The 13,665-nt window shown below is 37.5% G+C and overlaps 2 protein-coding genes and 1 non-coding gene across 3 annotated transcripts; 1 reads left to right on the top strand and 2 right to left on the bottom strand.

The window, feature by feature from the left end:
* Window positions 1–91: 91 nt before the first annotated feature.
* Window positions 92–164, bottom strand: trnar-ccu (transfer RNA arginine (anticodon CCU)). The gene has a single exon. It is a non-coding gene; the product is annotated as a tRNA-Arg (tRNA).
* Window positions 165–622: 458 nt separating this feature from the next.
* On the bottom strand, window positions 623–9,120 carry pick1 (protein interacting with prkca 1). Its single transcript, XM_084745212.1, has 13 exons — window positions 8,788–9,120; window positions 8,126–8,199; window positions 7,186–7,297; window positions 6,934–7,062; window positions 5,483–5,549; window positions 5,229–5,318; window positions 5,078–5,131; window positions 4,836–4,898; window positions 4,507–4,640; window positions 3,713–3,805; window positions 3,539–3,589; window positions 3,274–3,418; window positions 623–2,080 (listed from the first exon to the last, which is right to left on the bottom strand). The coding sequence occupies exons 2-13, from the start codon at window positions 8,164–8,166 to the stop codon at window positions 1,803–1,805; spliced, it is 1,257 nt and encodes a 418-aa protein (XP_084601338.1). The 5' UTR covers window positions 8,167–8,199; window positions 8,788–9,120; the 3' UTR covers window positions 623–1,802.
* LOC146309815 (galectin-2-like) lies at window positions 6,955–12,467 on the top strand. Its single transcript, XM_084745213.1, has 5 exons — window positions 6,955–7,092; window positions 10,007–10,100; window positions 10,292–10,371; window positions 11,434–11,605; window positions 11,821–12,467. Exons 2-5 carry the CDS (start codon window positions 10,092–10,094, stop codon window positions 11,965–11,967), a joined length of 408 nt encoding a protein of 135 aa, XP_084601339.1. The 5' UTR covers window positions 6,955–7,092; window positions 10,007–10,091; the 3' UTR covers window positions 11,968–12,467.
* The last annotated feature ends 1,198 nt before the right edge of the window (window positions 12,468–13,665 follow it).

Here is a 13,665-nt window from a genome sequence, read left to right as displayed (position 1 = left end):
GGGGAACGGAGCCGGGTTTAATCTGAGATCACGGCAGCCTGGAATAAGTAGTGCTTTCTCCCTTAGAGTCACAAGAATGAAAAACAGCTTTCACCCCAGATGGGACTCGAACCCACAATCCCTGGCTTAGGAGGCCAGTGCCTTATCCATTAGGCCACTGGGGCTCCGCGAAGTCACAATACAGTCATTTAACCCTTTAAAGATAATTCATTCATTTGTTTCTGCTAAATGTTTTTATTTGTGTTTATTGTGGTCACACGAGCGTTTTTATTCCTGCTTTATTTGATAAATAATTTTGTATTTTAGCAGACGCTGCTTCAGCGCAATTCATAAAGCAAAATAGGATCTTGTCGTTTAAAACAAAAGTGTAACAATACCATTACATGAAATAGTGTATTGAGATTATGTCCTATACAAGGCCAAAGACTTTAGTTGTTACTTTATTTGTACTAAAATATTTTGAAGGACATTTTAAGGCTCATAAATTCAATTTAAGTCCAAATAAGTCTATGTATTCCACTAAATATGAACTGATGTGTGTCCGACAAAATAACATACAATAGGTCCTTTTGATTCATTACGTTCCAGTTATTCAGAAAAACAAACAAACACAAAAACAATATAAGAAGAATATGTTTTTTAATTCTCTCATTGCTGGCTGCAAGACAGTGTGATCTGGTGTGATGCTGCCCCCAAGTGGATGCTCCCAGCAGTAAATCATTAAAAAGCATAAAATCATCTTATAGCCATGAAAACAACTAAGAGTCACACATGTGAATAACCACATTCCCTGTAATACAGAATCAATCTTAGTCATAAAAACTTTTAAATATATTTAGAGAAAAATAATAAATACAGTAGGAATGACAAGAAACTGTTACAACAGTAGAGTTTTTACATCCTTTCCTGTTGGACATACTTATTTACACATGTAGTGTTTGCAGTTTTTCAGCCCACACAGTGGTAAAACACATGCTGTTGAGAGGAAGTGAGCAATGCAGAGGAGTGCTAAAAGAAAATAACACATCTGAACTTCTATGCGTAGGTGAAACAGATTAGATGATGTGCGTGGTAAAAGCAAGATCTTCCTTATGTAACAACTAAAAATATGATTATAAGAAAAAGAAAACGGGACAATGGAGTGTAACAGAATCACACCTGAGTCCACCTTCATGTTTTGTATATTTATCCATTAGTGTTGTTTTCCAGTTGTTTGTTAAGCAGAGGAGAAACTATCTCTGCACTGACACTTGATATTTACCATAAAGTAACAATTTAGGTAGCTAAATAAATCCCTGTCCAAATCTAACAAGATTGCAGCAAAGAAAATAACAATAAAAATGTCAATATCAAGATATAACTGTAACAATCCAGAATATGCCCACTGACACCCATTACACTTAATTAGGAGCAAAGAAGGCACACCACAAACTCATATAAACCCTACTCTGCCCCTCAATGACATTCAGATTGAAAGTTGCCTTCTGTTAGTTGTGTCTCTGCCACATTAAGTCATTAAGCAATGACTTAACATATGGAGGACAGTCGCATCAAAATACAGGAAAGCTTACAGTAAATTAATAACAGAGTATCCCAGGAAGGAAACACTACCAAAACACCAATGTACAGCATCATAGCAGCAATTTCAGTCGTTTTTCACCACTGTGACAACAGTGTTATTCATTTCAACGGCTATACACCACTGCAAAGACTTCTGCTTGGTGAGTGCATTGACATTAAATGCAAGTGAAGAAGATTTATGTGTTTGGGTTGGACTTCACTCCACAAGAACACACACACACTCATTCATCATCAATCAGTTTCTCAGCGCCATTCTCTGCTTGTCTGCCTGCGCTGGTTCCTCCTTCATCTCTGCCGCCTCCTCCTCCCACCTCCTCCTCTTCCTCTTCCTCATCTCCAGCGTAGGAGGATAGCGACTGGCTGCTGTAGTTGATCATGGTGCGGGAGAGGTCCACCTCGATGGGGAAGACGTCCGCCTCCTTCAGGATGGCGTAGCACTCGTCATAGTAGTGCGACATGCCCGAGACGAAGCGCTGCAGCTGGAACACAATGTCCTGGACTGTAGGTGAAGAAGAGAGGAGGGAAAATAATTGATTGTACGTTACTTTTTCAGTTGTCCTGCTCCATATTTTTTACATTTCTCTGTGTCTTTGCATTGCTAGTTTGTGCGTTTTTGTCGACATTCTACTTTTTAATTCTAAGCATCATGACCTCTGAAACTGTGTGCCAATATGAAAACATCACACTAGCATTATCTTGGCCAATACTAGGTGAGTGTGTGATAATATCTTGATAATCACTACTATAAAGCAAATTGAACCCTATTAAAATGTTTTTAGTTTTGAAACATTTCTAATTGAAACAGTGAACACTGTTACCTGTCTTTTTTGTCTTGTGTGGTATGTATACTGGCACAGTAATCTAACATCCTGTTTAAAATGTCAGGCAGCAATGTGAGCAAAACCGGATTTTGTGTGCGTTTCTGACCTGTAATCCAATACATCCTGGCACTGCTGGATGGTTAGGTTAGAGATAATGGGTATCACAACAGTGGTTATCAACTTCCTTCATTAACACAGGCTTCCTTCATCATGTTATGTGCATGTTCAAATAAAAGGGGGTAGTTGATGTGTCATTTGACTGTTCTTTTGCATGAAAGAGAAGAAGTGCGTGTCACCCAATTCAGTCAAGAGAGGAATGCTGGCAGAAAATTACTAATCGACTTAATGCACCCTCCTGTTTCACTTCTACTGTCACAGCTGCACATTAAACTTGAAACTTGAAATGTTTAAACATGATACTCAAGAAGTGCATTTAGGTCCAACACTGTCTCATCATGAAGGAGACGTGGAAACCACTTTGGTTTTTGTAAATAAATCAAATAATCAACAAATCAGGATCAAGCATAAAAACATCATTCAAAGTATCTAACCTTGCTTCATCATTCATTTATTGTGTGTGTGTGTGATCTGCTGTGTATAATTGAACATGTTAATATAACCTGAAATTAAAGGGAAAAAAAAAAAAATCTGTGAATCACAAGCTGCTGTAGCGGCAGCTGTACTTATATTATAGGGCTTCGTTCAGTGATATTACTAATGTACGGCTAAACAAGGTTGCATATAACATCTTCCCTCAGCTGAGAGTCTATATCAGTCACAGAGAATACAGCCAGGAAAATAATCATGCTTTGTGGTACACCCCTCTGATAGAGCGAGTACATCAGAAAGAAAAAAAAAGATAACAACAAACCGTGTTTCTGATCCAGCAGCTCTATCTTCTCCAGGACATCCTTCCTCATTTTGGCGAAGCGGGCCCGAGCTTCCTGCCGACACCGCAGCACCAAACGGTACTCGTAGTTACCGGTGCTGACACGATACAGGGGCTCCCCCATGGCCTGTAGGAAGAAGCACAGTATTCACTGCTTCAGATGAGAGGTGTAAAAAACAACACATTTTTACACTGGCAACCGGATACTGATTAAATTTCACAAACTAGAATTCAAATGACAACTTACAATACTGCTGTATTCTTCATCGTCCATTTCCTTCACCTTCAGACAGTACGACTGAAAGACACAAAGACTCATCAGCTTTTGTTCTGTTGACCAAAAGTGAAAACACTGAGCAGATTTACAGGTGATGACACTACACTGCACATCACACTAAAGCTAAGCGTGTTGTTGCCTTACCAGATACTCAAACTTCACATCCAGGTACTTGCGGATGGTGAGCTTTGTGTCTGGTATGGCCTTGTGAAGGTACGTGTTCAGATCGTGGAGCATCTACACAACAAGATATGATTGGTCAGAAGTTTGATATGAAGTCAGACACACAAGACAATCATGTAATGACATCCATCCATGACAGAAACACATTATAACAGAGAAGAGGATAAACTGTAGAACTCATTACAAACCAATGAGTATGTTTTTTTATACTTCTATTCATGATGTTTAATAAAATATATCTGAAACAAAAACGCAAAGCTCAGAAGAAGATGATGTGTTCACTGACTTTTACTGTACCAGCACTGTGTGCAGGTTGTTAGTTAAGGAGGACCTTTCATCTTTTTGCTGATGTATCAAAAGAGGAATTGATTATTGTTTTTTTTACACTAGTATTGTATCAGAGTTAAAAAAAATTTGCCACATCCAGTAAATTACAAAACAAAATAAACTCACAAAATGTAAGGACAGGAAATATTCTTAGACCTATTTTACTAATTAAACCAAAAAAAAAAAACAAAAACAAAAAAAAACTGTACACCTTCTGAATTCAGGTTTCTCTCTTTCAACCAAACTAAGGTGAGTTTAATTGCCTTATTTCACTAGATTAAATGTAAAAATATTCTGTATCTACATGCTGTTTTCCTTCCACTCGTTCTTCAGAGGCAGACTGAACTAGCAAAATAAAATGACTAAAATTGCTAACAGCCCCGAACCACCCCAGTGTACCATCAAGCCAAACTTCTATCTGTACTCACAGGTTTGATGGTCTTTAGCAGCTGAATACCGTATTTCTCGATGTTCCGGTGAGCATCAGCAAACTTCACAAAAGCCTCGCTGGCTGCAGCCTGGGGCTCTCGTACCCCGATGACAGAAAAAACATCCCCAAAAGCTGAAAGGGTAAATTTTCAAACACCAATCAGATATACAGAATTAGACACTGTTGCTGAGATAAATTGAGCTCTATGAAGATGATCGATCTTGTGTGTTTCTTTCTTGCTAGTCAATGTCAAAGGTTAAAAATGGAGCACCAGACAACTCAGTAACGCTTTGTTCATAAGTTCTGATTTAGATCACAGTAACTCACCTCTGTGAGTTTGAGAGAGCTCAAAGAAAGCTCGAAGCAGCCTCTTTGTGTGCTCCATCAGCCCTACAAGCAGACAGAGGAAGAATGAGACCCTGGATTGAATGAACAGCAACAAGTGACTCTTCACACAGTAAATCTGATTAAAACATCATATTGTAGCTGCACAAAACACAGCTGCTGGTGAATTCTGAGTTAGTAAACCGAACTACAACGCATAAGTTTACTGGAGGCCAGATTTTTACCTTTGTAGAGCTCTGCTGTTTTCTCCAGCTCTTCCAGTCTTTTGACCAGTCCATCTGTAAATAAAATGAATTCACACGAGTAGAGCTTTATATCTACTTACTGTTTATAAATCAACTAATGGAGTCATAATTCTCATGATAATAATCTCACCGTTGCATAGAATAGCTCTACTGAGACCAAGAGCGTCTGCTGTGCCTGAACTCATATTCTCTACCAGGCGATGTTTGACTTTTTTCAGCACTGAAACACACAAAACACACGTTTAATACACACCACAGCACCAGATAAAAGTTACTGTGATAATGTCAGGATGCAATTCATAACATCACAATACATAATCCTCATAAAGTAATATAAAAAGCTATTAAGACTAATAGTGTGTATGTGTCTTGGGGAGCAGATACCTATATCCAGAGACTTCCCCTGTTTTGGGTCTGCCTGCAATTTGTTGTAGTGGATCGTTGCTTCTCCCTGAGAAAACATAAAGAGATAAACAGCTGACTCAGCAACACGCAATTATTTGGATATATTTAAAAGAAACATGTGGTTTGTCTGTTTTAGAAAAATAGTGTTTCAACATGATGGCTTCCATGGAAGAGAACCTGCCCCCTCTGTAGATAAAACCAGCTCATTCTAACACAAAACACAACAATTCTTATTGTCAGGTGATTATACACTAATGAAAACATACTTATGAATTTTATATTCCATTTCTGCCTTTTTCTGCCAATATATCCCCCTAAATCTTACACACTGAACCTGTCTTCCATTCACCTAACTTTATAAAAAGTCTAAAATTAACAATAAAAATACAAGCTGTTATCCTATTCCATGTGGTAAAATCAACACACTGCAAACTTTTCCAGCCTCATGGTGCCGAGGGTGAAATTCACATGCAGTTTTACACTGAACGAACGACAACACAGTGTAATCCTTTAAATCCCACATTGCGCCCTGTCTTAAATCCACAATACAGGAAGTCAGGGAATTTTTGGCGCAAACAATGGATCCCAAAAACAACACAGCCACTCTGCCTCGGTGACGTTATGCCGAATGCTGTGAGCCATTGTCCTCATCTCTTTAGCAGAGCTGAGCAAGCCAGTAGCATCCCTCTTCTCCACAGTCCGATAGTGGGTTTACGCCCGTAATTACTAAACTGTTGGACTATTCACTGATGAATCTGCAGCCACAGCCAGACACAAAAACGTGAGTAATATTTAATTTAGATTTTTCTTCTGACCTCTGGTGTTAGCTATCCACTGATTGTGTTGGTGTGAGCTGTTGAGATGTCTGCCTTCTCTCCAATGTAGCTTAATTTGACTCTGTGGTACTTGACTTCCGTCGACTGCCATTTAGTTACATTATATTTGAGAGAAGGCGAACATCTCTACGGCTGATATCTCCAAAACTCGGCAACACACACCAAAACTAAAAACAGGCCAGATGAAAAAAATATGTCTTTTCGATTTGGGGGTGAACAGTTCCTTTAAGTAATTTAAAAAACCCTGGTCATTCATGGTGGGGTGTTTGACTTTCAGTTGTCAGACTGACAGGATATTTACATAGGGGTTTTCTAACATAAAACACCATTCAAACAAAAACAGATTTGAGGCAAAAACAAAATCCCAAGGCACAAAACCAAATGACCTGCATTTGACAGGAGGCTGGGTTTCATTTTCTATCTTAATCATTAACTACTTAAATCTCTAACAGCGTAGACTGCTTTAAATTGGTCAAAATGTCAAAGGTGTGCATCCACAGAATGTAGAAGAGGTCAATAATAAGCCACCTGAGTATATCTTTGTATCATTCAGGACTGTAAATGACTGTCATTTCTTTCTCAGCATTTGTGTACCTGGACAGCTTGAATCATCTTGGCCACCTCCACTTTAGTCTTTCCCTTCACTGGTTTCCCATTCACACCTGTGATTTCATCACCTGCTGCCAGTGTCCCATCCAGAGCTGCTGGAGTGTTATCAAAGACCTGTGGGTCAACAGGAACCACGTTAAAAAGGTACCAGAGTGAAGACACATCCCCTCCGACTCAATCAAACAGCTTTTAGACAAAACATATGTTCTTAATTTAAAACAACTGTTCTGGCCCTACCTGGACAATGTAGAGACAAGGACAGTACTGTGCCCCACCACCTATGCTGATCCCAATAAGGTTGTTACCATCTTTTTTCAGACAGACAGTACCAGGCACTGTTGGTATCCCCCTGTTGAGGAGAAAACACGATACAGTGAGCTTTGCAGCATTTAGTTGATCCTGTTTTTGGACAATTCAAGACATACAGTGCTGTAGCATAAAGCTCTTGACAAAGAATTTGAACAAGAGTGACGAGTGTAAGATTCACATAAAGAGCTAGGTTCACACTATTAACTATTGTTTTAAGGGTTTAGTTATATTTCAGTGTCTGCATGGTTGGATTTGTCTGTGTCCATGGTCCCATGTATAAAGAGGAGATTTAACAGTTCCCTTTCTGGACACTGCCACTAGAGATGCCTGCTAAATACTGGGGCGAATAAATTATCAACAGATAATGAGAAATTTATATTATTATTTGTTATACTGAAAATTACGTCATAGTCAATAAATATCAGCTATAATATCTGATTTAATAGATTAAGTCAAATCATTTAACTTTGATTCTTGGGCACAATAGCAAGGCGAAGATATCAAGGTAATTTATTATCTTTATATAAACGAGTTGCACTACGAAAAGAAAGTTTTAGTCCCTTCATGCTTCACACATACATAAAATATATAGATAATTAAGATCAGATTACAGGGGGATAAAAATCTACAATAAAATAAAGCAAAAAACAACATATATTTATTCAAATAAACACTTAAAAAGCTAAGAAATATTTCTGCATTTTGATGTTCTTTACTTGACCCGATATTATTGTTTATCTAATTTGGTACCATGAAAAGCAGTTAATTATCAGTTATTGGTATCCGCTGAAAAGAAAATCATGTCATGCAGACTGAAACACATAATTTCATGGTGTAGATCACACAAAGAGAAAAAATAGTAACTCACAGTTTGTCCTCCTCCAATTCATAGTCCATGTCCGTGAACATTGCAGGACAGTGTCACTTCTGTCCAGGTGAATCCTGTGAGTGATAAAAAACAAAACAAAACATTAAGTTAAATATAATTATGTGACCGTTCCGAGGTTTGACATGCTGAAGACAGAAACATCAAGACAGTTTTAAGACAATTAGAGCAGCTCTCTCTGTTTGAAATACCAATGTATTAAGAGGGGGATTAAAGTAATTCTGGTGGGAAATACACTATGTCCATTTGAAGAGTTCTCAAAATAAGGCAGGCCATTTTGTCAGACCCTCAGAGCAGAACTGATGAGTCTTGCAGCCTCGCTCGCCTGATCTAATAGATTTCAGGGCTCTGCAGTCAGTGACAAGATGCTAGCTGCTGCAGCAGATGGACAAACAGCTGGTAATTTGCAGTGCATGCTAACGATGCCAGCTAGTTAAATGAGCCAAAGTGTAGCAGTTAAACTAAATACGTCGACCTGTGTGACAAAGACAACCAAGTCATTGTTCATATTTTTGTTGTAATGGAAGCGAACAGAAAGAAAATTGCTTGCTAACGCTAGCTAGCAGCTAGTTACTGTAGACGACAGGCAGGTGGCAAAATGGGCTAGCTTCGTAAAAAACCTTAATACGCCGTAAACGACTTACCTTTAACAAAATATGCACCGGTTTCTCATACAAATGCCTCTTAGTATGCATAAAAAGCGAAATATCTTTTAGAAATCGCTTCCTTTAGTAGCAATCATCCTAATTTCTGGACCCACAGACAGCTTCTCTGTTTACTTTATTTTGTCATTTCCGGTATTAAGCGGAAGTGGTATTTGAGAAAGACTGTTATTGTTATCTTAATTTTTTTTTCCAGTGGTCACAGTTAGAAACCTTAACTCCACATTCTTCAGTGTAAATGCTACAAATATTTATATCGCCAATTTGTAGTGAGGATCACTTTGTTATCAATCAGCCCTCTCCCTAAGACGCCTTTTTTTTTTTTTACCTTATTGTTTATTGGTTTTCTCATTTAAACAACACAATACACATAGAACATAGTGTCAGTAGTATTTCTTTCAGTCTTTATGATGGCTTTTGTAGACAGCCCATTTTTCCCATCTGCTTTCCCATATTGTGCCTTCAAGGTATTTTAATCACGCTGTACTGTCCTCCAGTGGTGACAGTCAAGAACTGCAAGACACTAAATTCGTCAAACTACCAATGTAGACTTGATAGTATACTACCACATACACAACACACATTAATAAACACGTTGAAGGCTTTGTTTGGGAATTTAGAGGGCTTTTGAATGAGTGACAATTTAGTGACCATCAGTGCAGACAAGCTTATCAATACGAATATCTGCATTATCTGTAATATTCCCACTGTTAGTAATTGTGTCAACTTGAAAAAATTTAAATTATATCTTAATTGTACTTTGTATATATATATTTATATGTGTGAAAAATGTTGATCAGTGTTTCCCGAAAGCCCGAGATGACAATCCAAAGACATTTTGACAGTTTACTGTCATTGATGAATAAAGAAACCAGGAAATAATCATATTTAAGAAGCTGAAATCAGAGAATTTTTACTTTTTATATATTTAGATAGCTCTTGGTAGAGCAGTTTTCACTTCACAGTGTCACTGTTACAGCTGTTACTCACAACCTGAGCTTTGATCAAGGAGGCAATTAATCTTATTAGCAAAATGAGTTCAACAGCAGAGATTAAACACAGCAGAGTGTCTACATTGAGTATTGTCATGTGATTGTCATGATGATGAATGGGCCACATTGTCACTGCCACTGTCACTGTTTGCATCATAAATAAGGTGAACCTTCAGTGTTACACTACTAACCTTTTTCACTTCTTCCAGGACAGAAGACTGTACCTGTGTGCCAACATCATCTTCATTTATCCTCCATTAGCTCCAGGACTGCTGTCCAACACCAGCACGCAAAATGAGCATGGTAAGTTAAACTGCTTATAGTTTCTGCTTTTATTCCACTGTACATGAACAGATTATGGATTTGAACTCTGTAATTTGTTGAATATAAATACCTGACAGATAAAAATGTTGGCTTGTTCCCAAGTCTGCTGTCATTATGACTAACATTGACCAGTCATTTCTAACACTGAACTGCACATCTGTGTTTTTCAGCAACTTGAACTGAGGAATGTGTATCTGAGAGCTGGAGATCAGCTGAAAGTAAAGGGCCTAATTCTGCATGATGCTGAGAGGTAAGATACCCACATAACATGAATTCATATTAGCCTCTTAACTGAATTACATAATACAGTGATATCTGTACAGATGTATTATGCTTCATCGAGATGTTGACTTTAACTTTTAGAAATAACCTGGTGATTATATATCTAATATTAACCCTGTGTGTTGTTCTAAGCTCTGCAAGCGTCTCTGAATTAAAGGGATAGTTAGGATTATTTGAATCAGGGCTGCCTGAGGTACTTAACCAAAGTCAGTGTATTATCTGCAGTAGATGGCGGTCGACACACTCCCAGTTTGGAGAAGCAGCAGGAGTAACGCCGTATGAAGCTTAACAATGTACTGCTGCAGACAAGGTCAGCAGGAAGTATCGCCTAAATTGTATGCTATGTTTAGATTTTTTTTTCACTGCTTTACCTTTCAGTCAGACAGCCTTTCCCAACGAGAAACCACTGATATATAAGCTAAATATCACTCTCTCTAAAGCCACCAGGCTCCTTTGGCAAAAACAGTAATTTTACCTGACAGAAGAGAGGAGCTGCTGGTCTGCTGCTGCCTCGAGCAGTTAGTTACTGTTATTGTGTGACTTTGGTGAATCTGATTTAACCTTTTAAAATACCAAAGCTACAAAATAAAACAAACAAACTAACCAATCGAGGCAGCGGTAAACCAGCAACTCCCATGTTTTATGAGGTAAAATGACAAAAGAGTCTGGTTGTTTTGAAGAGAGCAATATTTAGCTTATATAATGGTGGTTTCTCATCAGAAAAGGTTGTCTGGAGTCAAGGTAAAGCAATGAAATTATTCTAAATATAAAATATTCTTAAACTGATATTGATTTTCTTTCAGGTGAACATTTTTTGAAATGGCTGAAATACATTTTTCTGCTAACCCTGTCCACAGTAGTACATTTCTTAGCTTCCTACACTGTTTCTCCTGCTGTTTCTCCAAACTGGGGGTGTGCTGACCACCATACTGCAGCTAATACACTATTGATAAGTACCTTATACTTCATTTATTAAAAATATTCCTGTATGACCACCGTGCATTTACTGTATAATCTCTGATCCATTCAGATTCGAGATCAACCTCGGCTGTGACGCAGATGACCTGGCACTGCACTTTAACCCTCGTTTCCATGACGACACTGATGGAGCTGTTCTCGTTTGCAACTCAATGAATGCTGGTTGTTGGGGTGAAGAGAATCGGGATATACACAACCCCCTAATGAGGGGCACAGATGTCAAGGTGAGAGAATTTGTCTGAGGGAAGTGAAAATGTGTGTATTTTGTGAAAAAAGGTTAAAGCCATAAAGGATCAGTTCACCCAAATCAGAAGAAACACATTCCCCCATAACCACTTAACCATGAGGGGGATTTGGATTTTGTCTGGAGGTTTTGAGGTTTTGAAATCTCTGTGTGAGATTTAGAGTAATTTTACTACAAGTGTCTTTTCTATTTCAGATTGTGTTGAAGCTGGCCGGAGACGTGTTTGAGGTGGAGCTTCCTGATGGACAAGAAATCCAGTTTCCCAACCGTGAGAAAATGGATGTCATCAGTTACATCAAGATCACAGGAGACTTCAAACTGACTTCCTTCAAGATCTGCTAAGACGCACAACTGCTATAACACATGCATGTCGTGGTCAGATGTGATGAGAATTGGTCAGTTATTATGAGAAATATTAATTATTAAAAGATGTGTATAAATGAAAATGTATCTTTATCTAAAATGTCCTGTTGTGTATAAGAATATAAAATGTTTAAGTTCAAATGACCTAGTTTTGTTATCTTTGAAGAGTTGTTGCCTAATCTTGGCTATGAAAAAAAAATCCCTCAAACAGCAACACTGAAGTATCAGTCCAGTTATGAGAGATCAGCAGTTTGATGAGACAACACATTTTATACATAAATAGTAAGAACCTACTGAGATTGCTTGTGTAACCTGGCATTGCAATGCAGCAACATATTGTAACCATCTGTAATTAGACTAATCAAGGACAGAAGAGTTGGAATTTATATTGATGGTTCAGTCATTTAAGATGTGGGCATTTTATTATCTGTGTATTATCTGTTCATTCAGATTTAAGAGAATTAAAAATGGTAAAATCATTTATCACAAAATTCTACATTTATTTAAAATGACAACTATATGACTATTTTGACCAGCTGAAAGCTTAAGAGCTACTGTATGTGTGTTTTTCTCTTAAGAGTGAGACAAAAAACCAAATAGGCATGAGGTTTCAATTCTAATTAAATGGAGCTTTGGAAATGTTATAGTTACATTAAAAGTGTGCACCATGGGTGATATACAAAATGTGACTTTATAAGCTATACAGGAGCAAACAAACCTTATTTTTCCTCATCATAGTCAGGCTGACTTGTGATGAACTCTTCATTTCATCACTCATGTTAATCAGCATATTCACAGGAAAATAAATTCTTCATAATTAATTCAGTCATTATGTATTAAGTTTATGACTAGGGATGATTAATCTCAATCACAACTGAATGTCCACTCATTTAGATTCATTAGATAGTAAAATGCCAGGTGATAAGCAAAATATTGCAGATTTTATAGCAATTATTGAAACCATCCTCCAATTCCATTTTATTTTTTGTTTTTGTTAACTAAGAGGGCTGGGTGTGCTTGAGGTAAACACAAGTTTGATCAAAGCAGAAATCATTTTTATCTTTATTTTATTCACAATATATTAACTGTCCAATATCAATTGTATTTGAACACTGGTGATTAGTCTTAGCAGTCAAAGAGAGGAAGGTGCCTATTACTTTATTGTGTAGATGGACAATAGCTGTCCAAAGGTCATAAAAGGTTGAATAATATTCATACAGTCAAATGTGATGTATCATCAACAGGATATGGAAAAAAAGGAAAACAGCCCTTGGATATGAAATATATACACATTAAGACATAAATGCACTGTGGTCTACGGCAGGTCTTACAGGACCAGTGTGTGTTGAAGTTGCAGGTTGCAAACACTTTGTCTCCCTCACCTCTTCCAAGCATGTAGGAAAACCTACTGTGGTTGCAAAACTTGTGCAAATTGCAAAAGGCCATATCTAAGGCCAGTATTTGGTTTGTTCATTCTGGTTTACTGTAGAAACAAAGTGGTGAAATATAGCTGACTCACACCCTCTGTATTTATAATCAGCTGATGTAATGAAAACACAGCGATTCTTGTTTTCAGCTGATATACACTAATGACAACATAATTATGAAAACTAAACTAAACTAAACTATTATGAAAACTGTAGAAAAATTAAAATATTTGAAAAAAAAAATATTACA

The sequence above is a fragment of the Lutjanus erythropterus genome, chromosome 19 (assembly GCF_056507025.1).
Source record: "Lutjanus erythropterus isolate fLutEry1 chromosome 19, fLutEry1.hap2, whole genome shotgun sequence".
Taxonomy (NCBI): Eukaryota; Metazoa; Chordata; class Actinopteri; order Lutjaniformes; family Lutjanidae; genus Lutjanus; species Lutjanus erythropterus.
This window is presented reverse-complemented; position numbering and strand designations above follow the sequence as displayed.

Excerpts from the sequence above, each read along its gene's own strand:
- LOC146309815 (XM_084745213.1), top strand. Across the intron at positions 10,372-11,433 it reads ATTCTGCATGATGCTGAGAG|ATTCGAGATCAACCTCGGCT; the intron begins GTAAGATACCCA and ends TGATCCATTCAG. Across the intron at positions 11,606-11,820 it reads TGAGGGGCACAGATGTCAAG|ATTGTGTTGAAGCTGGCCGG; the intron begins GTGAGAGAATTT and ends TTTCTATTTCAG.
- pick1 (XM_084745212.1), bottom strand. The coding sequence starts at position 8,166 with ATGTTCACGGACATGGACTATGAATTGGAGGAGGACAAACT. Across the intron at positions 5,550-6,933 it reads AGATGATTCAAGCTGTCCAG|GGAGAAGCAACGATCCACTA; the intron begins GTACACAAATGC and ends ATGTTTTCTCAG. Across the intron at positions 4,641-4,835 it reads GCTCTCTCAAACTCACAGAG|CTTTTGGGGATGTTTTTTCT; the intron begins GTGAGTTACTGT and ends TTACCCTTTCAG.